Source organism: Lampetra fluviatilis, chromosome 21, assembly GCF_964198595.1.
Source record: "Lampetra fluviatilis chromosome 21, kcLamFluv1.1, whole genome shotgun sequence".
In the NCBI taxonomy this organism is placed as follows: Eukaryota; Metazoa; Chordata; class Hyperoartia; order Petromyzontiformes; family Petromyzontidae; genus Lampetra; species Lampetra fluviatilis.
In genome coordinates, this window is record NC_136295.1 from 10292277 (window position 1) to 10309933 (window position 17657).

Below are 17657 nucleotides of genomic sequence, written 5' to 3' on the forward strand. Positions count from 1 at the left end.
TTACGTCACGCAATGGAAGTTTAGGGTGCGGACAAAGCGACTTGCTGTGGCATCACAGTTTTTTTATCAATCATAAAAAATATACAATCTTGGAAATATATATAGGACCGATTTTAGTATTTTGTTTGGATTAATCGGAAAAATCGGGAACACATCCCTCGTGCCATTGTTGGTCCATTATTTATACAACGGTAATGCAAATTGTTCATTAACCTTAAATCTGTGCTAAATAAGATTATTTTAAATAAATATCGGGTTTTGAGAGATGAAAGAATGCTTTGATACAAATCGAAATCACAAAATTCGTGACACGGTGTTATTAAAGAATGCAAGTCCAAATACTCTTTAACACGTAGGCTTTCGCGACCAATATCATCCCTGATGAAGCTAGTTGTAATTACTGGCGAAACGTTGGACTCAGATTGTAAATGTTGTGGCTTGGCTCTCCAACACACCGGTTAGTGCTGTACTAGTATACTACACTATACACTACTATACACTACACTATACACTACTATACACTCTACACTATACACTACACTATAAACTACACACTAGTGCTGTACTAGTGACGAATTGGCCACGTTCTGTTTACGTGACAACCCTTACTAGTTGGGCTGTGTCGGGTGGTGGCGGGTTTAAACGACACATTTATATATTTACGCGATCTAACCATCCATGGCCAATTACTCATATTCATAAACAATGAGAAAGTCACACTTCATGCAAATATAATATCCGACACTTTGTGTAAAGCACTGTTTAATGAAGGAAGGCCTTCCCCCACGCCGTGTCGGCCGTGGAGCTTGTTTTGACCATAGCTAGATACATCAGGTAGGACCGTCACAGCTAAATTTACTGTATTTAGCTGTGACGGTCCCACCTGATGACGGAGACTTGTGTTGCCTCCGAAACGTCGTGATTTATAATTTTATTTCTATTATTATTTATATTATTTCTATTATTTATTTTTGCCTACGTGACTTTACCGAAACCACCTAAGAGTATGAATCCTTGCAGTCACGAAAGCTTCAAATCCATACTTCACCAGTCGGCGGATTCACAACGTAGCATGCTCATCGCTACACCACCAATCACCACGTCCTCCTATATCAGTGCGTCTTAACCTGGGGTGCACGCCACAGCCCCTGGGGATGCGAGATTCCCTTTCTGGGGGGGGGGGGGTAGCAAAACATGGACAGATTTTAGTTTAGCAGGTAAATAATCTTGATTTGAAGCTTTGGTGACTGCAGGAATCCATACTCTTTGGTTCTTTCGGTAAAGTCACGTGGGTAAAAAAGAATAATAGAATTTTATTTTAACATAATATACATTTTCTACCTACGTGACCAAAGAGCAGGTAAATAATCATCGATAAACCACGAATTAAGCACGTGGACGTAAGTTACAACTACTTTGTTTCATCTTCCCCTCGTATTTATCAGCATTATATAAAACAAAATTAGCGATTGAGAACCAATGGGGTGCAGGCTGCATGTAAAGGTTTAACAGGACCCTGCGGGGTGGGCTGGTAGGAACGAATAACCAAAGAATATAAACATACTGTATTATTACACTTGTTAAGCCAGGAAAGCCCCACTGAGTCAAAAGGTTTTTGTAGGGTCCTGCCAAGTGTTTGCAGTAGGGGTTGATGTTGATACACGGACGGACGGACGATATAATCTATTGGTGGTCTGGTCCACTTCGTTCCTACCAGTATAACCACTGCCCTCTATGGATGTATGTTGAACTTCTTTTGCACAGTACTTGGCCAACCATGCTAATCAGAGGTGTCAAAACGATGTGAAAAAAAAACGTTTAAATCGTTGCCTGGTGAAAATGAGATTATACAAATGATTTGCAAAGGACACTTAATTAATCGGGAGTGAACAGTGCACGTGAAGGCAGTCGTTACAAACTCTGTTATAAATGGAATCAAGATATGTACCACGGAGGGCGTCTTCATTTCGCGCTGAATATGAGCCGGGTTGCCAGTAGGCTTGAGTAGACAACACTTGAAGGGCCGTTGCCTGAAACGTCACTTTTGGTTCAGTGCTATTGACAAATGTGTTGAGTTTTTTTGCGATTGTGTACCCCTGCCAACACAGCATCACCAAAAACAAAATGGATTCAACAGTAAAAGATCTCGTGTTCACTTGCTCATCACGCATGGCGTGATTGGCGAAAGAGCGCTTCGATGTTCAGTCGACGGCACTGAAACGGTTTTCATACAAACGGTGGTGCACGCGTTTTATATATACGTGGTATTGTTACGACATAAGTTCGCGGACGATATGTCTCCGTTCACAAACATCCGTCTCTCCGCAACACAAAAATAATAACACGTGATAGGCTTTCGCGACCAATATCATCCATAAAAAGGGTTTTTGGGTTCGATCGCGTAAATATATAAATGTCTGGATTTGAAGCTTTCGTGACTGCAGGAATTTCGTTCTCTCGGTAAAGTCACGTAGATAGAAAAATAAATAATATATCACGACGTTACGATCGCAACAACAAGCGACCGTCTTCAGGTGAGAAATAGAAACAAGCCGCTGTGATGGGGCATTATATATATTATTTCGATATATCGATCCCCCTCTCGAATCTATACAATGCCCCGTGTCACAGCGGCTTGTATCTCTTTCTCACCTGGAGACGGTGGCTTGTTCTTGCGATCGAAACGTCGTGATCTATTATTTATTTTTCTATCTACGTGACTTTACCGAAGGAGCCAAAGAGTAGAAAAACGTGTCGTTAAAACCCGCCACCACCCGACACAGCCAACTGCTAAGGGTTGTCACGTAAACAGAACGTGGCAAATTCGTCACTAGTACAGCACGCCGGTGTGTTGGAGAGCCAAGCCACAACATTTACAATCTGAGTACGACGCTTCGCCAGTAATTACAACTAGCTTCATCAGGTGACAGCCACACATCTGGCTGTCACAGTGCAGTAGTATGAACGCCTTGTGAGTAGCGTATCCACGCTGGAAGTTGTAATAATGAAAATATTTAAAAAATCCCAAATAATATTTTCTCCTAGTTTTTAGTGTGCCTTTGAAAATCGCCCAGCATCCCCGCCGTGATACGCGGAACGCGGCATACGCTATACCACCCGCCCACGTTATTTTGGTAGGAAACCTCGCAAAAGCGTAGCGTCCGCCACAATGTCCCGCGCGCCCCATGATTCTCGCACGCCGCGTCGTTACTTCCCCCCCCACCACCCCCCCATGCGTCAATATCACGCCGCTGACATTCTCAAATGAGTTATTCTGCACCTATTTTCAGGACAATGGTAACCTCGGCCTGGCAGGTCATTTTTATTTTATTCAGTTTCTCCTCTACCGTAAGTAATGTCAAACAAAATAGAAAAAAAAAGCCCGCATTTTTATCTATTCTTCCCCCACGTTGAATATTTCCCGCGCGGAATATATTCATCTTTTTTTTTGGGTCGTTGAATTTTTTACATTTCAGGCGGCTTCGCGGAGGATGCATGAACGCAGAGATTCGACGCTTGGAATTACGTTGAGACGCAGAAATAAGGAGCGCGTGGATTATCGGAACAGACGCAAGTTAATGACATCATTCCGACCATTAAGAAAAGTAAACGAATTATTTGGCGACGCTGCTGCTGCTGCTGCCGCAATGGGCACTGGTGCGCAAGCAAAACTAATAGAAAGATCCGCCACTTTCGTCAATAACACTGTGGCCTTAACCGAAAGAAAAACATATATAGCGCGTGACATTTTAGGATATGGCTCAAATTCGTTGCAAGTAAATGATGATATCGAGAAGGGCTATGACGAAGGGGAATTTCCCCCGAAACGTCGCCTGTTATATATTTTATCTTTTCAAATTGATGAAAGCGTGGAGTTATTTTTTGTAATAAACAAAAGTAAGTAGGCTCAGGCAGAGCGAGTAACCGTGTCTCAGCCGTTGGTGAGGATAACGACGGAATGGCAGCCAAATGGGTGGCACGTCCTTAGGGGTAGCAGTGGACTGATCATGGCTACTTTTAATTAATTATCTTTCCGATGATTCCCAAGATTTTAAAGAAACCAATAACGCGTAGATCAAAGCGACTCATGCATGCGCCGTATAAGAGCTCGTGTCAGATGGGGTGTGTTGTGCAAGTGAAAGGTGGAGGAGCGGGGTGAGAGTGCGTGACATGCTCAGGCATGGGGGTTATCGTGCTCCCTCTCCCGTTTCGTAAAAATAAAACAGGCCAGAATCTTTTTTTTGTTTTATTTGTGCCCGGCTGAATCGACGATCCACGATCAAATCGCACAGGCCCTCCATTGTTTGATCGTTTAAGAGAAGAACTCAGAGCCCTGCAATTGCTTGCCCACGTCACTGCTTTAGTGGAAGGGGTCTCCCCACCTAAAGGGGAGCTCTGGAGAGCCCCTCCACAAGGTATTTTGGCCTACTCTTCCCTCACCTCGGAAGACGTGGGAGCACCTACACTCTACGCCACCGCACGCGACATGCCGTATGGACTTAAACTGAATGTTCAATAATTTTTATTTTACCAGGCAAAGGCTCCACGGAGCTGTGTAGCTCTTTTTCAGAAGCGACCTGGCCACAAATGATAGCTCTGGCTTGTCACGTGGAAATTTACGGCAGCCAAAATACTCTGAACGCGTGATGTTGATTCTAAATGTGGAGAGAAAAACCGGATGACCCGGAGAAAAATCCACGTGACCACGGGGGTGAACATGCAAACTCCAAATATACATCAGAGGTTTTTGGATTAGATCGCGTAATTAGCAATGTGTCGTTAAACCTGCCACCACCCGACACAGCCAATTAGTAGCGGTTTGTCAGGTAAACGTTTACGTGACAAACCTTACTATACATACGCAATCTAACCCAAAAACCTCTTATGGATAATATTGGTCGCGAAAGCCTATGTGTTAAACTAACCTCCAAATATACAGCAAGTGTCAAGGTCTTGATTGGACCCACGACCTCCTGTATATTAGGCGAGGTAGTTAACATCTCACCACCGTGGTGCCCCTATCAAAAACAGTGGTGTACCTGTTTATGCAAGTAGTGGAATATGCAAAGGAATCATCGCCCCTACTGCGTTAACTTGGCAGGACACCTCTTGAAAAAGAGTCATTGAGGCTCGGTGAGGCTTTCCTGGGTAAACAAGAATATTTATAATGATTATTAAAACAAGGAAGATTGTTGGGGTGGGGGGGGGGCACAGAATTAGGGGGGGATTTAAGAACTGGTGACCTTTATATGGCAATTCTAATGTGCTAACTATCATACCGTAGCAGCGTCCCATGCAATTGTAGATGTTACCGTGTGCAAACACACGATGGAACAAAGCGCTTGCCACAAATGAACCACAATACCTTGCCTATCTCGTCAAGGAGCGTAAACCATCACGCAAACTCCGATGGTCATCCTCGCAGCAGCAGCAGATTTTGACTGCTGGCCATCGAACAATTACGGTCACCGCATAGCGTGACGCTTTCAGATGTGCTTCTGCGGCCGTCTGGAATGCTCTTCCTTCCGATATTAGGAAGCCACTGGAGCTATGCACTTTTAAATCATCCAGATGAAAAACTCATTTCTTTAGAACTGCTTTTTGTGTTTAGATTGTCCTTCCCGCCCCCCCCCCCACCTCCATTTAGCACGGTTGGTTACGTACGGTGCGAAAGAAGTTCAACAAACACACGCGACGGAACAAACAATTTGACTTCTCACGCCTATTTCTAGAGTGTTACTGGGCGCGGGTGATCCCGTGCGGACAATCAAGAGTGTTTATATTGCCAGACTTTGTTGTGAACTTCTCCACTGGGTGTGTGGGGGGCCACCGCCTCCAATGGGGAGGCGAGGCTTTTGGGCCCTGTAGGCCTGAGTAGCTCCAAGCACCGGATAGGGGAATCGGTTCGAGTCGCGGACTCGGCGAGAACAATTTTTTATGTCCCCCCTTCTCCAAACCGCGCTGACCGGCGCGGTGAAGTATGGTCGAGCGTCCCCCCGCGACGAGGCAAAACGCCGCAGGGAGGCCTTGGTCTGTCGGCTGGGTGGACAAATGTCTGTAAATGTATCTAGATTTACTCGTTGAGTGTGGTTTTTTTTGCGATCATTGGAGCTATGGGACCTAAACTGACGGAGGGCAACGGCTTGTTTTTCTCATGTGTTTATCTAATCGGCATTCCTGGCGTAACCGCGCCTGTGTATATATGTGTTAGGTGAAGTATGGTCAAACAGCTCCCCACGATCGCAGGCTTGGGGAGGGGCCTTCATCCATCCAGCAGTGGATTAACGATGGCTGATTGATGGTAATTGTGATGATTATTGATGATGATGATGGCTGATTATGAATAATAATCATGATGGGTGGTGATTAATGAGAATTGATGATGAATCAAGATTGAATATGATAGACGATGGTTGATAAAAGCTCAACTATTTTCAAGTAAACTAGTTTTGATTTTACCAGGTATGGCCCACTAAGCTATATATCTCTTTTTCAGAAGTGACCAGGCCACAAATGATAGCTCAACGAAGTGGCTTATCGCGTGGAAATGTATAGCAGCCCAATACTCTAAACGCATGTCGATTCTAAATGTCGAGGGAAAAACCGGAGGACCCGGATAAAAAAAAAATCCACGCAACCACGGGGAGAGAGACATGCAAACCTCAAATATACAGATGATAATTGACGATAATTGATTATGGATGATGATCGGGGCATGGAAACCGATCTGGAAAGCTGTCGGGGATGTGGTAAAGAGAGGAGGAATGGGGCAGGGGTGGTGGTGGTGGCAGGAGGAAGGATGGGATTGGGGGTGGGGGGCGGCGGCGGTGTTGTAGGAACGCCCGAGCGGGCACTTGGCAAGAGAGGAGAGAAGTTCTGTCCAGTAATTTCGCTTTGTTTGCCTGAATGGCACTTTCACGGCTGTTTGTTCATGCCGTAATTAGTTTTCGGGGCGGCTGCAATGGCTACTGCTAATCCAGAGCATGCACAGTGGGAGTCTAATTAGATACAAGTCCGTGGTAGCAGGATGCTCGCCCGTTCCTTCTTGGCAAGTGTCGTCTTTCCCACCCCCCCCCCTTCGCTGCCTCTGCCGTGGCAGGGGTAAGAGAAAGATGTGGCACGTCCAAGGATTAACAACTAGGCAGACACGAAGATTCCCCACTCCGTCCTAACAGACTGTCGGGGCAAGTGCTGTCAGCGAGCACCTACGGAGGCCGGCAACGAGGGGGTGGGCGGACACCACCACGCCTGGCCGCCTTTGTCTCTCCAGTGTTGATGAGGCTGGGTCGACCTAGGGGAGGCCCAGGACCGCTTCAGATAATTGTCACCCGGCATTGGCAGGAAATGTGAATCGAACTCGGGTTGCTGGGATCGTAGCACGGCGCTAGCCACTGCGCCCACCGCTCCCCAACTCAGCAGACACGCCATGTCAAACCAGCTATATAGATCTTTTTTTTTAGATGCGACCTGGCTATCACAAATGATGGCTCAACGAAGCGGCTCATTTTCACGTGGAAATGTACAGCAGCCAAATACTCTAAACGCGTGATGTTCATTCTAAATGTGGAGGGGAAAAACCGGAGGACCTGAAGAAAAAAATCCACACGACCACGGGGAGAACACGCAAACTCCAAATATACAACAGGCGTCAGGGTCGGGATCGATCCCACAACCTCCTGTATACCAGGCGAGGTAGTTAACATCTCCAAGCCACCGTGGCACCCCCCTGTGATGGGATGCGGGACGCCAGGACATCTTGTCGGACGGTCGAGAGGGGGTAAAGAAATGGGCATAGCGAGTCCCCCCCTGTAGCGATCTCCTGCCGCATCCGAACCGCTTTAGCAGCCCTGCAGCGGTGTGCCTGGAGGGGGAATGCTGCCAGATTTTCATCCTGAGAAAATATGATAGCTAGTGGGGGGGGGGGGAGGGAATTTATACTCTTAGTTCTTTCGGTTAAGTCACGTAGGTAAAAAATGAAATTAAAATTAATAAATTACTTACGTGACTTTACCGAAAGAACTAAGAGTATGAATCCTTGCAGTCACGAAAGCTTCAAATCTGGGGAAGGGAATGTCCATTGATTAACAAACGAGCGTTCGTCCGGGTGTGAACGCTACAGCGGCGCCGCAATATCGCCGGACTCCCGTTCCAATGCGGCGGTTGGAACAACGGTGAGGGTTGCGAACCCGTGTGTGTGCGCGCGCGTGTACAAACGTACAGGGGAGCGGCAGTGCAGTAGGTTAGCGTGCTGCGCTTTTAGAACCCGACGACCCGAGTTCGACTCCCGCTCGCGTGCCAACACCAGTGGTGACGGTTGTCTGAACCGGTCCTGGGCCTCCTCCCCTAGTTCGACTCGGCCTCAAATGAGTACCTGGTGCGGTGGGTAGTAAACATCGCCACTGGGAGAGGCAAAGGCGGTCGGACGTGGCGCTGACAACCCACCCCCTCGTGTGCCGTGCCGGTCTTCATTGGCACTACTTGCTAACAGCACTTGCCCCCAACAATATGTTGAGGCTACACGGGGGGATATCTGTCTTTGCTTTTTCATATACACACGTGTATGTATAAGTCGGTCGATCGGGCTGGTCACGGATGAACAGTTCGCAGCACTTCATTGCGTCAGCGAGAGGGGCCGGGGCTCTCTGTGTCATCGTAACGCACGTGGAGGGAATGGCCCCTGTGGCCGCGTGGCCGCACGGCCCCCACGGCGTGCGGTGGAGTGCGGTGGTGTGCGGTGGTGTGCGGTGGAGTGCGGTGGTGTGCGTCACCGCCTTCTCCGCAGAATCGAGGGCTCGAGCCACGTTGCTGTTCGGTCGACGACTCTTCCCGCTGAACGTGTACGACAACGTTCAGTTATAGATATATGTCTGTGTGTGTGTGTGTTTGTGTTAATGTTACAGGGTGTCTTCTAGATTTCGGGCTGATACCGTGTCGGGAAACCCACCCGGCGTAATCCGTGAATTTGATCAAAACCCCCGGAATTTCCACGAACACCAAACTCAGCCCATTAATTCCATTGGCATCTCGCGGCTCGACATATTGACACTCAGCAATAGGACAGAATGTAACCGCTGGCAGCGGCGAATCGGGGAGCGCCGGCCTTGCAAGTGAGCCCGAGTGCATTCGCAGCCTTCTCAGCCCTCTACCTCCTCCGCCCCCCCGCCCCACTCCCCACTCCCCACTCTGCCGCCCAGCAGCAGTCGGCCCCCGAGGGCATCTCCCCGCACGACCATGACGAGGGCGGAGGCCGCTACGTGGCGCTCGTCGTGCTGTCCGTGGCGTGCGTCCTCGGCCTACTGGTCGCCTCCGCCGCCTTCTACTGCTCGCGAGGTGGCGACGGCGGCGCCGGAGTCGCGGTCGGGGTCTGGGGAGGGGCGCGGGCCAAACGCCGCTCCGAGTACACGAGCCTCGACGCGGAGCCCGGCGCGCACGCCACCGCTGACTACCAGGTTTGGTAGGGGGGGGGCCTCGCTGCCGAACGTCTGTTCTGTTCCGTGTGCGTTGAGTTCAATGACCCTGCCACGACTGTCTGTATGTACGTGCGTTGAACTTCTTTCGCACCGTACGTAGCCAACCGCACTAATCGTCCCAGACGACTGACTATCTGTCTGTCCGTACACCTGTCCCCGCTGCCTCTCCATCCCTCTGTCCTTCCGTCTGAATGCCCCGTCCATCCCAATGCCCATATGGCCCTCTGACAGTCCGTCTGTCTGTACAAATTAAAACTGACTCAAACTATATTATCAGGTAAGGGCCCACTGAGCTCCATAGCTTTTTTGTCAGAAGCGACCTGGCCACAGATGATAGCCAATGAAGTGGCTTATTACGTGGAAATTAATAGCGGCCAAAATACTTGAAACGCGTGACGTTGATTCTAAACGTGGAGGGAAAAACCGGACGACCCGGAGAAAAATCCACGCAACCACGGGGAGAGAGACATGTAAGCTCCAAATATACAGCAGGCGTCAGGGTTGGGATGGAACCCACGACCCCCTGCATACCAGGCGAGGTAGTTAACACCTCGCCACCGTGCCCATATGGCCGTACACGTGTCCATCCGGCTGTCCGTCCATCCGAACACTCGTATGACCGACCATCCATGAAAAATAAGCTAAGAGCTTAGTGGGCTTTGCCTGGTCAAATTTTGTTTTTGTGATTTGTTTACCTTTCCTATACTTTCCACTCCTACCGTGTCTCCGTATTAGTTTTAACGTTCTGACCCCGTGGCCCCGCGCTGAACATCTGTGAAGAAGACCTTCACAGAGCTCATCGGACTCGCCCAGCATAAATAAACGTTCCCATTCCGATTCTTCTGACCCCCGCGGATGCCCGTGTACCCGCGCTGACGCCCGTGTTTTCCCCCCGCGCGTCTCCTCCGTGCTCGCCCCCTCTCCCCAGGAGCTGTGCCGCCAGCGCGTGGCGTCGCGCTCGTGCGAGCGTGCCGAGCCGCTGCTGCGGCCGCAGGCGGCGCAGGCGGCGCACGCGTCGCGCGTTAGCAGCGTCTCGTCCCAGCACAGCGACCCGGGGGTCACCGGGGTCACCGGGGTCACCGCCGCCGCCCTGAGCCCCTCGCCCAGGAGCAGCATCTCATCGTGGAGCGAGGAGCCCGCGTCCTCCAGCCTCGACATCACCACGGGACACATGATCCTCGTAAATATCCCTCGCACCCCCTCGCTCCCTCCCTCCCTCCGATCAGAAGAAACAAACAAATATCGGTTATTCGGCACTTTGCTTCCTTCTTCATGTCGTTTTCTGGGTCTCTAACTTTTGGCTTATATGGCCTCCCAGCATCAGGATGTTTGGCCAGGTCGATCAACGTCGGTGCGTCTGGCATCCACGCGCGCGATGAACGCAAGAGCTGCCGGATAGAAACCCACCCACGTCACGCACTCGGAGGCACGGGCAGCGGCCAAAAGGCTCCGCCACGGACGGATTAATTCCGCTTGCCGGACCGCATGTCCGAGCGTCGTCTCACGGCCCAAGTGCGGGAGGAGCCGCGATTCGCGAGTTGCACGAGAGTCTGCGCGTGATCCACCAACCTCGTACCGGCTCGCGCCCCTCTCCACCAACTCCCGCCGCGTCGGTCCGTCGTGGACCTCGGCATGCGAACGGCGCGTGACGAACAAGCGGCCTCCGCATCTCTCTCGCTCCCTCTCGTCGAAAAATTACCCAAAGCTGCCCGTACGCGGCTGTAATTAAACGCAGTGTTCGTGACCTTTACGTGACCTCAACCAGAGGGGGGGTGGGGGTGTGGGGGACAGGGGGCGGCGTCAGAGGAAGTGCGGCCGAAAACAATCGTCCTTATTGACGCCTGTCATCGCAGCGTGGCGCGCCCGAGAGGTCGGCGAGCCGTCGCGTGTTTGGCTGCCGAGGCCCCCTGTAATCTAAACTCATTGTCGAGCTGTCAGGGCAGCGATGACGGCACCCGCCCCTCTCCTCACATCCGCCCCCAGCCGCCCCCCCCCTCGTCCGACCCGACGCCCCCCCCCACACCACACCAGCGCACCCCGCGCTCGCTAGCGCGCCCCTCATTTCCTGCTCAATCCCATTTGACTCGGACGGCGCTTGGCAAATCTGTATAGATCTGCCCGCTCCATTTGATATCAGCAGCCATTAACATTCACACGCGTGGTCGGTCGCCCCCCCCCCACTCCACCCCCTCCCCCCCACCGTGCCACCGGGGGTGCTGCTCTCGCTCCTAACCCAATTAGCGGGGGGGGGGGGGTCACGCGGCACCCCCCCCCCCCCCCAACAGCACCGCCCCCCCTTCCTCAGCTTGTTGTTAGGTTTCAGGACAAACGAATTTGGCAGCGATGGTGGTGGTGGTGGTGCAGGAAGTGGTGGGGAGGGGGGCAAATTCGAGAAGACGAACGCCCTGTCGCACCCCCCCCCCCCGTCCAAGCTGCAGCTTTTGTCGAACCCACCGCCTCCATTGCTATGCCTCCACCTCTGCCTCGCGTCCACCTCATCCCCGTGTCCACCTCATCCTCGTGTCCACCTCTGAAGGAGTCGTATTGTTTGCTTATTTCGTTTGTCCTTTGCCAGCTATGTTACCTTGCTCCAGTCCTACTCTCGCAAACCTTTCTGCTTCAATGTTTTCCTTCATCGCACGCGAATCCCCTCTCATCCATCTCTTCGACTCCCTCTGCTTGTATTCCATTACATTCAAGAACTCGTGGGCAGCGTTCGCGTAGTCGTACATGGGTGCCGTCCAGTGTACGGGGGTAACTTGTTCGCGTGTTTGGCCCAACGTGGAAGAGGAGGCCAAGCAACCATCGAGAGTGAAGGCCCCTTATGCCAGTTGTGGTGGCGTGAGCAAGGAATTGCAGGGCCGCACCTTTACCTCCGCTGTGAGTAATTCGGGTGCTGTCGGCACGCTGGAGCGTGGGTAATACGAGTATTCAGCTTTGCTGCATGGGCAACGCGAGCTGATAAAAGCAAAAGGGGTTATTGCGATAATTATCGGGTAACGTTGGCATCGACTCGTGGGGAGCACTTGAAGTGCAGCGATGCGTGGGGCGGCGAGATGGTGAGCACACCGCTCGCTACGAGCCCAGGCGGAACCCGAGTTCAATTCCCAGCCACGGCGAACATACATCAGTGTCGAGTTCATGTATAAACCGTTCCAGGGCGCTCCCCAAAAAATCCCTGCCTTCACCAAGCCGTATAGACCAGCACGGTGAAATATGGCCAAACAACAACAACTCCTTTACGTGTGCCCGCGTACGATGAGGAAGTTTGTTGAGTCCATCTGCCGATTGGGTTTTTCTAAGGCCAATGTTTGCCGGCGGAAATTTGTTTCGCCATTTCGTTCACGGGGCCCCGGGACTCTGCTGATGAAGGCCCATTAAGTCAAAGTCCCGTCCCAGCGTTTGCTTGCTTAAACACACGCTGCTTGATAACGTTATTATAATCATTGGTGTGGCAAGCCAATAATTAGGATTGACCAAATAAACGCCGTTTAATGCACCCGTTCACTGGAAGTTTCTTAAAAAATCCGCAGTCATATATTTATTAATCCGGCTATATATTATGATTTTTATTATTTTCAAACACACCCGGCTTTAAACAAAGAGACGGCGGGGCCACCTGGCAATCACGTTCTCCTTTCACCCACAATGCTTCACGCACAACGGGTTTGCGTGACGGCGCTAGCGCTACTGCGGGTGCTGAGCCGGGCCCTGCACCACCAAACGTCCTCTTCCCTTTGCGCCAGGCCAAGTTCACTCTCCATCCCCCCGCCCCCTCTTAGTGGAATGTCACCGTGATGGTGCCCCCCCGCCAACAGCACTACTGGGCCCCCCCCACCATCAACCCCGCCCCCCCCCCCCATCCGAGAGAAGCTGGAGCGAGACCTGTCGCGTCGTGTAAAGTAACGACGCGTTGATTATGTCAGAACGGTGCGCTCAAGTAAAGGCCGTTCTATTATCCCCCGCTTCGGGCTGTATTAAGTGGCCGCAAAAAAAAACATCTTCACGTGTAGGGGACCGCAGAGTTTGGGCAATTGATGGTCGGCGCAGGCTCACCGCGCGACCGCTCCCTGCTTGGCCGTGTTTTCTGTCGCCTCCGGAGTCGTTCTCTCTCTCTCTCGACGAGAGCGAACGAAGACCGTGTGCGCCTCACGAGTTGAAATTATCACCGTGAGCCACGTCGACTGGCGCAGATAGACGCACCACGTCTGACAAATCTCTCGTCGCTTGCGCGTGCCTTTGTGGAAGTGCGTGGCGTGGCGTGGCGCTCTCCGCCCTACGAACCCGGCGGGCCCGAGTTCGATTCCAACTCGTGGGCACCAAGACGATTATTTGAACCTGTCCTGAGCCTCCCCCTAGGTCAACTCAGCCTCAAAATTAGTACCTGGTGCAGTGTGTAAACATCGCCACTCAGGACATAAAGGTGGTTGGGCGTGGTGCTGGCCACCCACCTCCCTAACAGCACTCACCCCAACAGTCTGTCAAGACTACCGGAGGGATCTGTGACTTTGCATAACGGTTAGCGCACTGCGCTACGAACCCGTCCACCCGAGTTCGATTCCCACTCACGGCCAACACCGGTGACGACGATTATCTGAACCGGTCACGGGCCTCTCCTATGTCGACTCAGCCTCAAATGACTACCCAGTGTCGTGTGTAAACATCTCCACTGGAGAGACAAAGGCTGCCGGGGCGTGGTTGTTGGCCACCTACCCCCTCGTGCGCCCACGTCCCGGCCTTTGACAGGTGCTGCTCGCTAACGGCACTCGCCCCAACAGTCTGTCGCAGGCTACACGGCGGATGACTTTGTGTGTGCGCGTGCGTCCGTGCGTGTGTCCGTGCGTGCGTCTGTGCGGCCGTGGGCAGTCGTACATGGAGGACCACCTGCACAACAGGCACCGGCTGGAGCGCGAGTGGGTGGCGCTGTGCGCGTACCAGGCGGAGCCCAACGCGCGCTCCGTCGCCCAGCGGGCTCCCAACGCCGCCAAGAACCGCGACTCCAACGTGCTGCCCTGTGAGTCCAGCAAGCGCCCCTGGGAGCCTCGCGCGGTTCGCGGGCATCTTCTCGACCGCCTATTTTTAAAATCCTTTACATTAAGTTCACTTGCTTGCTTGCTTGCGCGCTTACGACCGTGCAAATCTTTCGGTCGTTTTTTAACCCACTTCCCGTGATCCAATCGAGCTGACATTTTGCACACAGACTCGTTGTGCGTGACAATTTATTTTCGTGAAAATTTTTTTCCAAAATTTTCCACTTTTAGGAAAAAATAATTTCATATTTAATTTAAAATACCAATGTGATAAAAATGAAACTCTTACTCAAGAAAAACAGAAATGAATAATAAACTAAAACCGATGCCACGCATATAAAGGATTTATAGGGAAAAACTTTGTTTTTACGGGTTACTTTTTTTGTTTTGTTTTGCCGGCCTCGCGAGACGTTGCGGATCTGGATGAGTGTTGGGGGGGGGGGCAAGCAGGGCCAGGGTTGTTTACTTTTGTTCGTCACGCTCGTCTTGTCCGCGCGCGGGGCGACTCGTTCATCGCGTCCGATGTCAGCGGCGTCGCTCAGGTGCCAAAATGGTGAATCAACCAGGCACCTTTTGAGCCGTGTCAGGCTAGGCTCGGCACGGCCCTGGCACGGCTCAGTTGTACAGTGGAAAAAGAGGTACTAGAGTACCCAATACCAATACCCGCCATTTTACACTAAGTTACGGTGACCTCACCACGGCGCATGTGTCAGGCCAGGTGCACTTTCAAGTGTCGAAGGCTCGCCGACAAAAGGTCACAGGACAGACCTAGGTGCCTCGGGTTGACTGACTTAGAGGACTGGCAGGTGCAGCAGCTGTGCCCTCTACTCTGAGAACTTGCTCCGCTCATTGTTGTGAGCGTCGCTCCTCTGTCCTGCTTTGCTGTTGAGAGGGAGACTGCCTCCACTTGATCAGGAGCGTCCTTCACGAGCCTCCTCCATAGATACAGGTTCCATTCACTGATACACTGTGGGGTTTTTGTCCCCACGGTTGGCTGTGGTTATTTTAATTGGTACATTTTCAGGAGCGCCATGGGAGTGTACTCACGTCTGGCTCCGCTGCCAGGCTCAAGTAGGCCGGACCACTCTGGCTTCCGCAGATTTCGTTGTTTCAAATTAATTTATATTGACAGAAAACTACGGGAGTGCCCTGGTAGTACACTCACGTCTGGCTCTGCTTAAGTACCATGGGCCACTCTGGCTTCCGCAGATTTTCTTGTTTCAAATTAAGTTATATCGACAGTTAGAAATCTGCAGAAGTGCCCTGGGAGTACGCTTATGTGTGTCTCCGCTACCAGGCTTAAATACCCTGGGCCACTCTGGCTAGCGCAGATTTTCTTTGTTCAAATTAAGTTATATTGACAGTTAGAAATCTGCGGGAGTGCCCTGGTTGTAACACTTACATTTCTTGTTTCAAATTAAGTGATATCGACTGTTAGAAATCTGCGGGTGGTGCCCTGGTAGTACACTTACGTTTGGCTCCACTGCCTAGCTTAAGTACCATTGGCCACTCTGGCTTCCGCAGATGTTCTTCTTTTGCAATTAAATTAAATCGACATTTCGAAATCTGCCGGAGTGCCCTGGTAGTACACTCACGTCTGGCTCCTCTTGCAGATTCGAGTACCCTCCCCGGCCACTGCCGCTTCCGCACATTTCCCCCCCCCTGCCACTCCTGTTTCAAATGACGTTATATCGAAACATGATCTCAGTCTCTCTCGAGTCGCACTTGTAACTGCCTGAGAGCCGCACGTGGCTCAGGGTCGGCGATTTGGCCACGCCGTGGCGCCATGCACCGCGTGCATGGTTCGCCGTCGAACACAGACTGGTCACTCGCATCGCGCGCGCTCTCGGATGCGCTTCTGCGGCCGTCTGGAACGGTCTCGAACTTGGCAGGACCAATCCTGAAACAAAACACGGAGTTGTTTTGAAGGCTTGGCGGAGGCTTTCATGAGTAAATATATGGCGGCATTATTATTATTATGCAAGATGATGATTACCACTTGTAGGATGGCTGCTGCGGCTGCTGCTGCGGCTGTTATTGTTGCTGCTGCTGCTGCTGCTACCACACAAGCCCAGCTGTATTCTCACATGACAGATAAATGACACGGTCGTGCTCACTTAACCAAAAGCAATTTTCTGCAACCCACAGACGACCATGCCAGGGTCGTTCTCAAGACAGAAGGAAACATCTCCGGTTCAGATTATATCAATGCCAGCCCCATTGTGAGTGACTCATTTCCAAACCTATAATCACGTTTTGCTCATAATTGCGCTTAATTTGCACGTGACACTTTGATGTGCGAATTTATGTTTTGTGTGTGTGCGCGTGCGTGCGAGGGGAGTGGTGAGGAGTGGGTAACGCAACGGTTAGCGCGCAGCACTACGTACCCGGCGACCCGAGTTCGAATCCAGCTAATGGCCAACAACAGTGACGATTTACTGAACCGGCCCTGGGCCTCCCCTAAATTGACTCAAATGAGTACCTGGTGCGATGTGTGAACATCGCCACTGGGGAGACAAAGGCGGTTGGACGTGGTGTTGGTCACCCATCCCTCCTCGTGTGTCGTGCCGGCCTTCATAGGCGCTAAGGCAACACGCAGGATCTTTGTGCATGTATATTTGGAGTTTGTATGTATGTCTCTTTCCTCCGGGTTTTTCCCCCCCACGTTTACAATCAACGTCACGCGTTTCGAGTATTTGGCTGCTATAAATTTTCACGTGATAAGCCACTTCTTTGGGCTATCACCTGTGGCCGGGTCACTTCTTGACAAAGATCTATAGAGCTCAGTGGCGCCTTTCCTGGTATAAAACTTTCTTTTGTACCGCGCGTGTTTACGTGGCGGCACGGCATCTGCGATATACATTTTTCATACGACACGATATCAAAATTGCACGACGTTGCGGTTATCACGGTACGAGATTCCCGCACCTTTGACGTTGCATTTCACGTTCTTATTCTCTCGTTGTAGCTCGCCGATAATCCCACGCCCTATTATTTAAGTGGTGCCATCTGTAAACGGCTCGCGTCAAGAGTGGGCATTTTTTTTCAGCCCAGGCGAGCGTTGAGTCGGCGGCGCACACCGACTTCTTTTTACCCGCCCTGATTCGGTGGTGTAAATTCCACATTCCTATGACGGGGTTGAAGACCGCTCCCCCCC

The 17657-nt window shown here is 51.4% G+C and overlaps 1 protein-coding gene across 1 annotated transcript in view; it reads left to right on the forward strand.

Annotated features, from left to right (window-relative positions):
* Positions 1–17657, forward strand: part of LOC144938215 (receptor-type tyrosine-protein phosphatase N2-like) — a 193825-nt gene that overhangs the window by 160404 nt on the left and 15764 nt on the right. Inside the window, exons 10-13 of the mRNA XM_078866031.1 lie at positions 9198–9449; positions 10399–10650; positions 14337–14484; positions 16649–16722. Of these exons, the coding sequence (XP_078722157.1) occupies positions 9198–9449; positions 10399–10650; positions 14337–14484; positions 16649–16722 (726 nt within the window). The remainder of the gene's footprint in view (positions 1–9197; positions 9450–10398; positions 10651–14336; positions 14485–16648; positions 16723–17657) is intronic.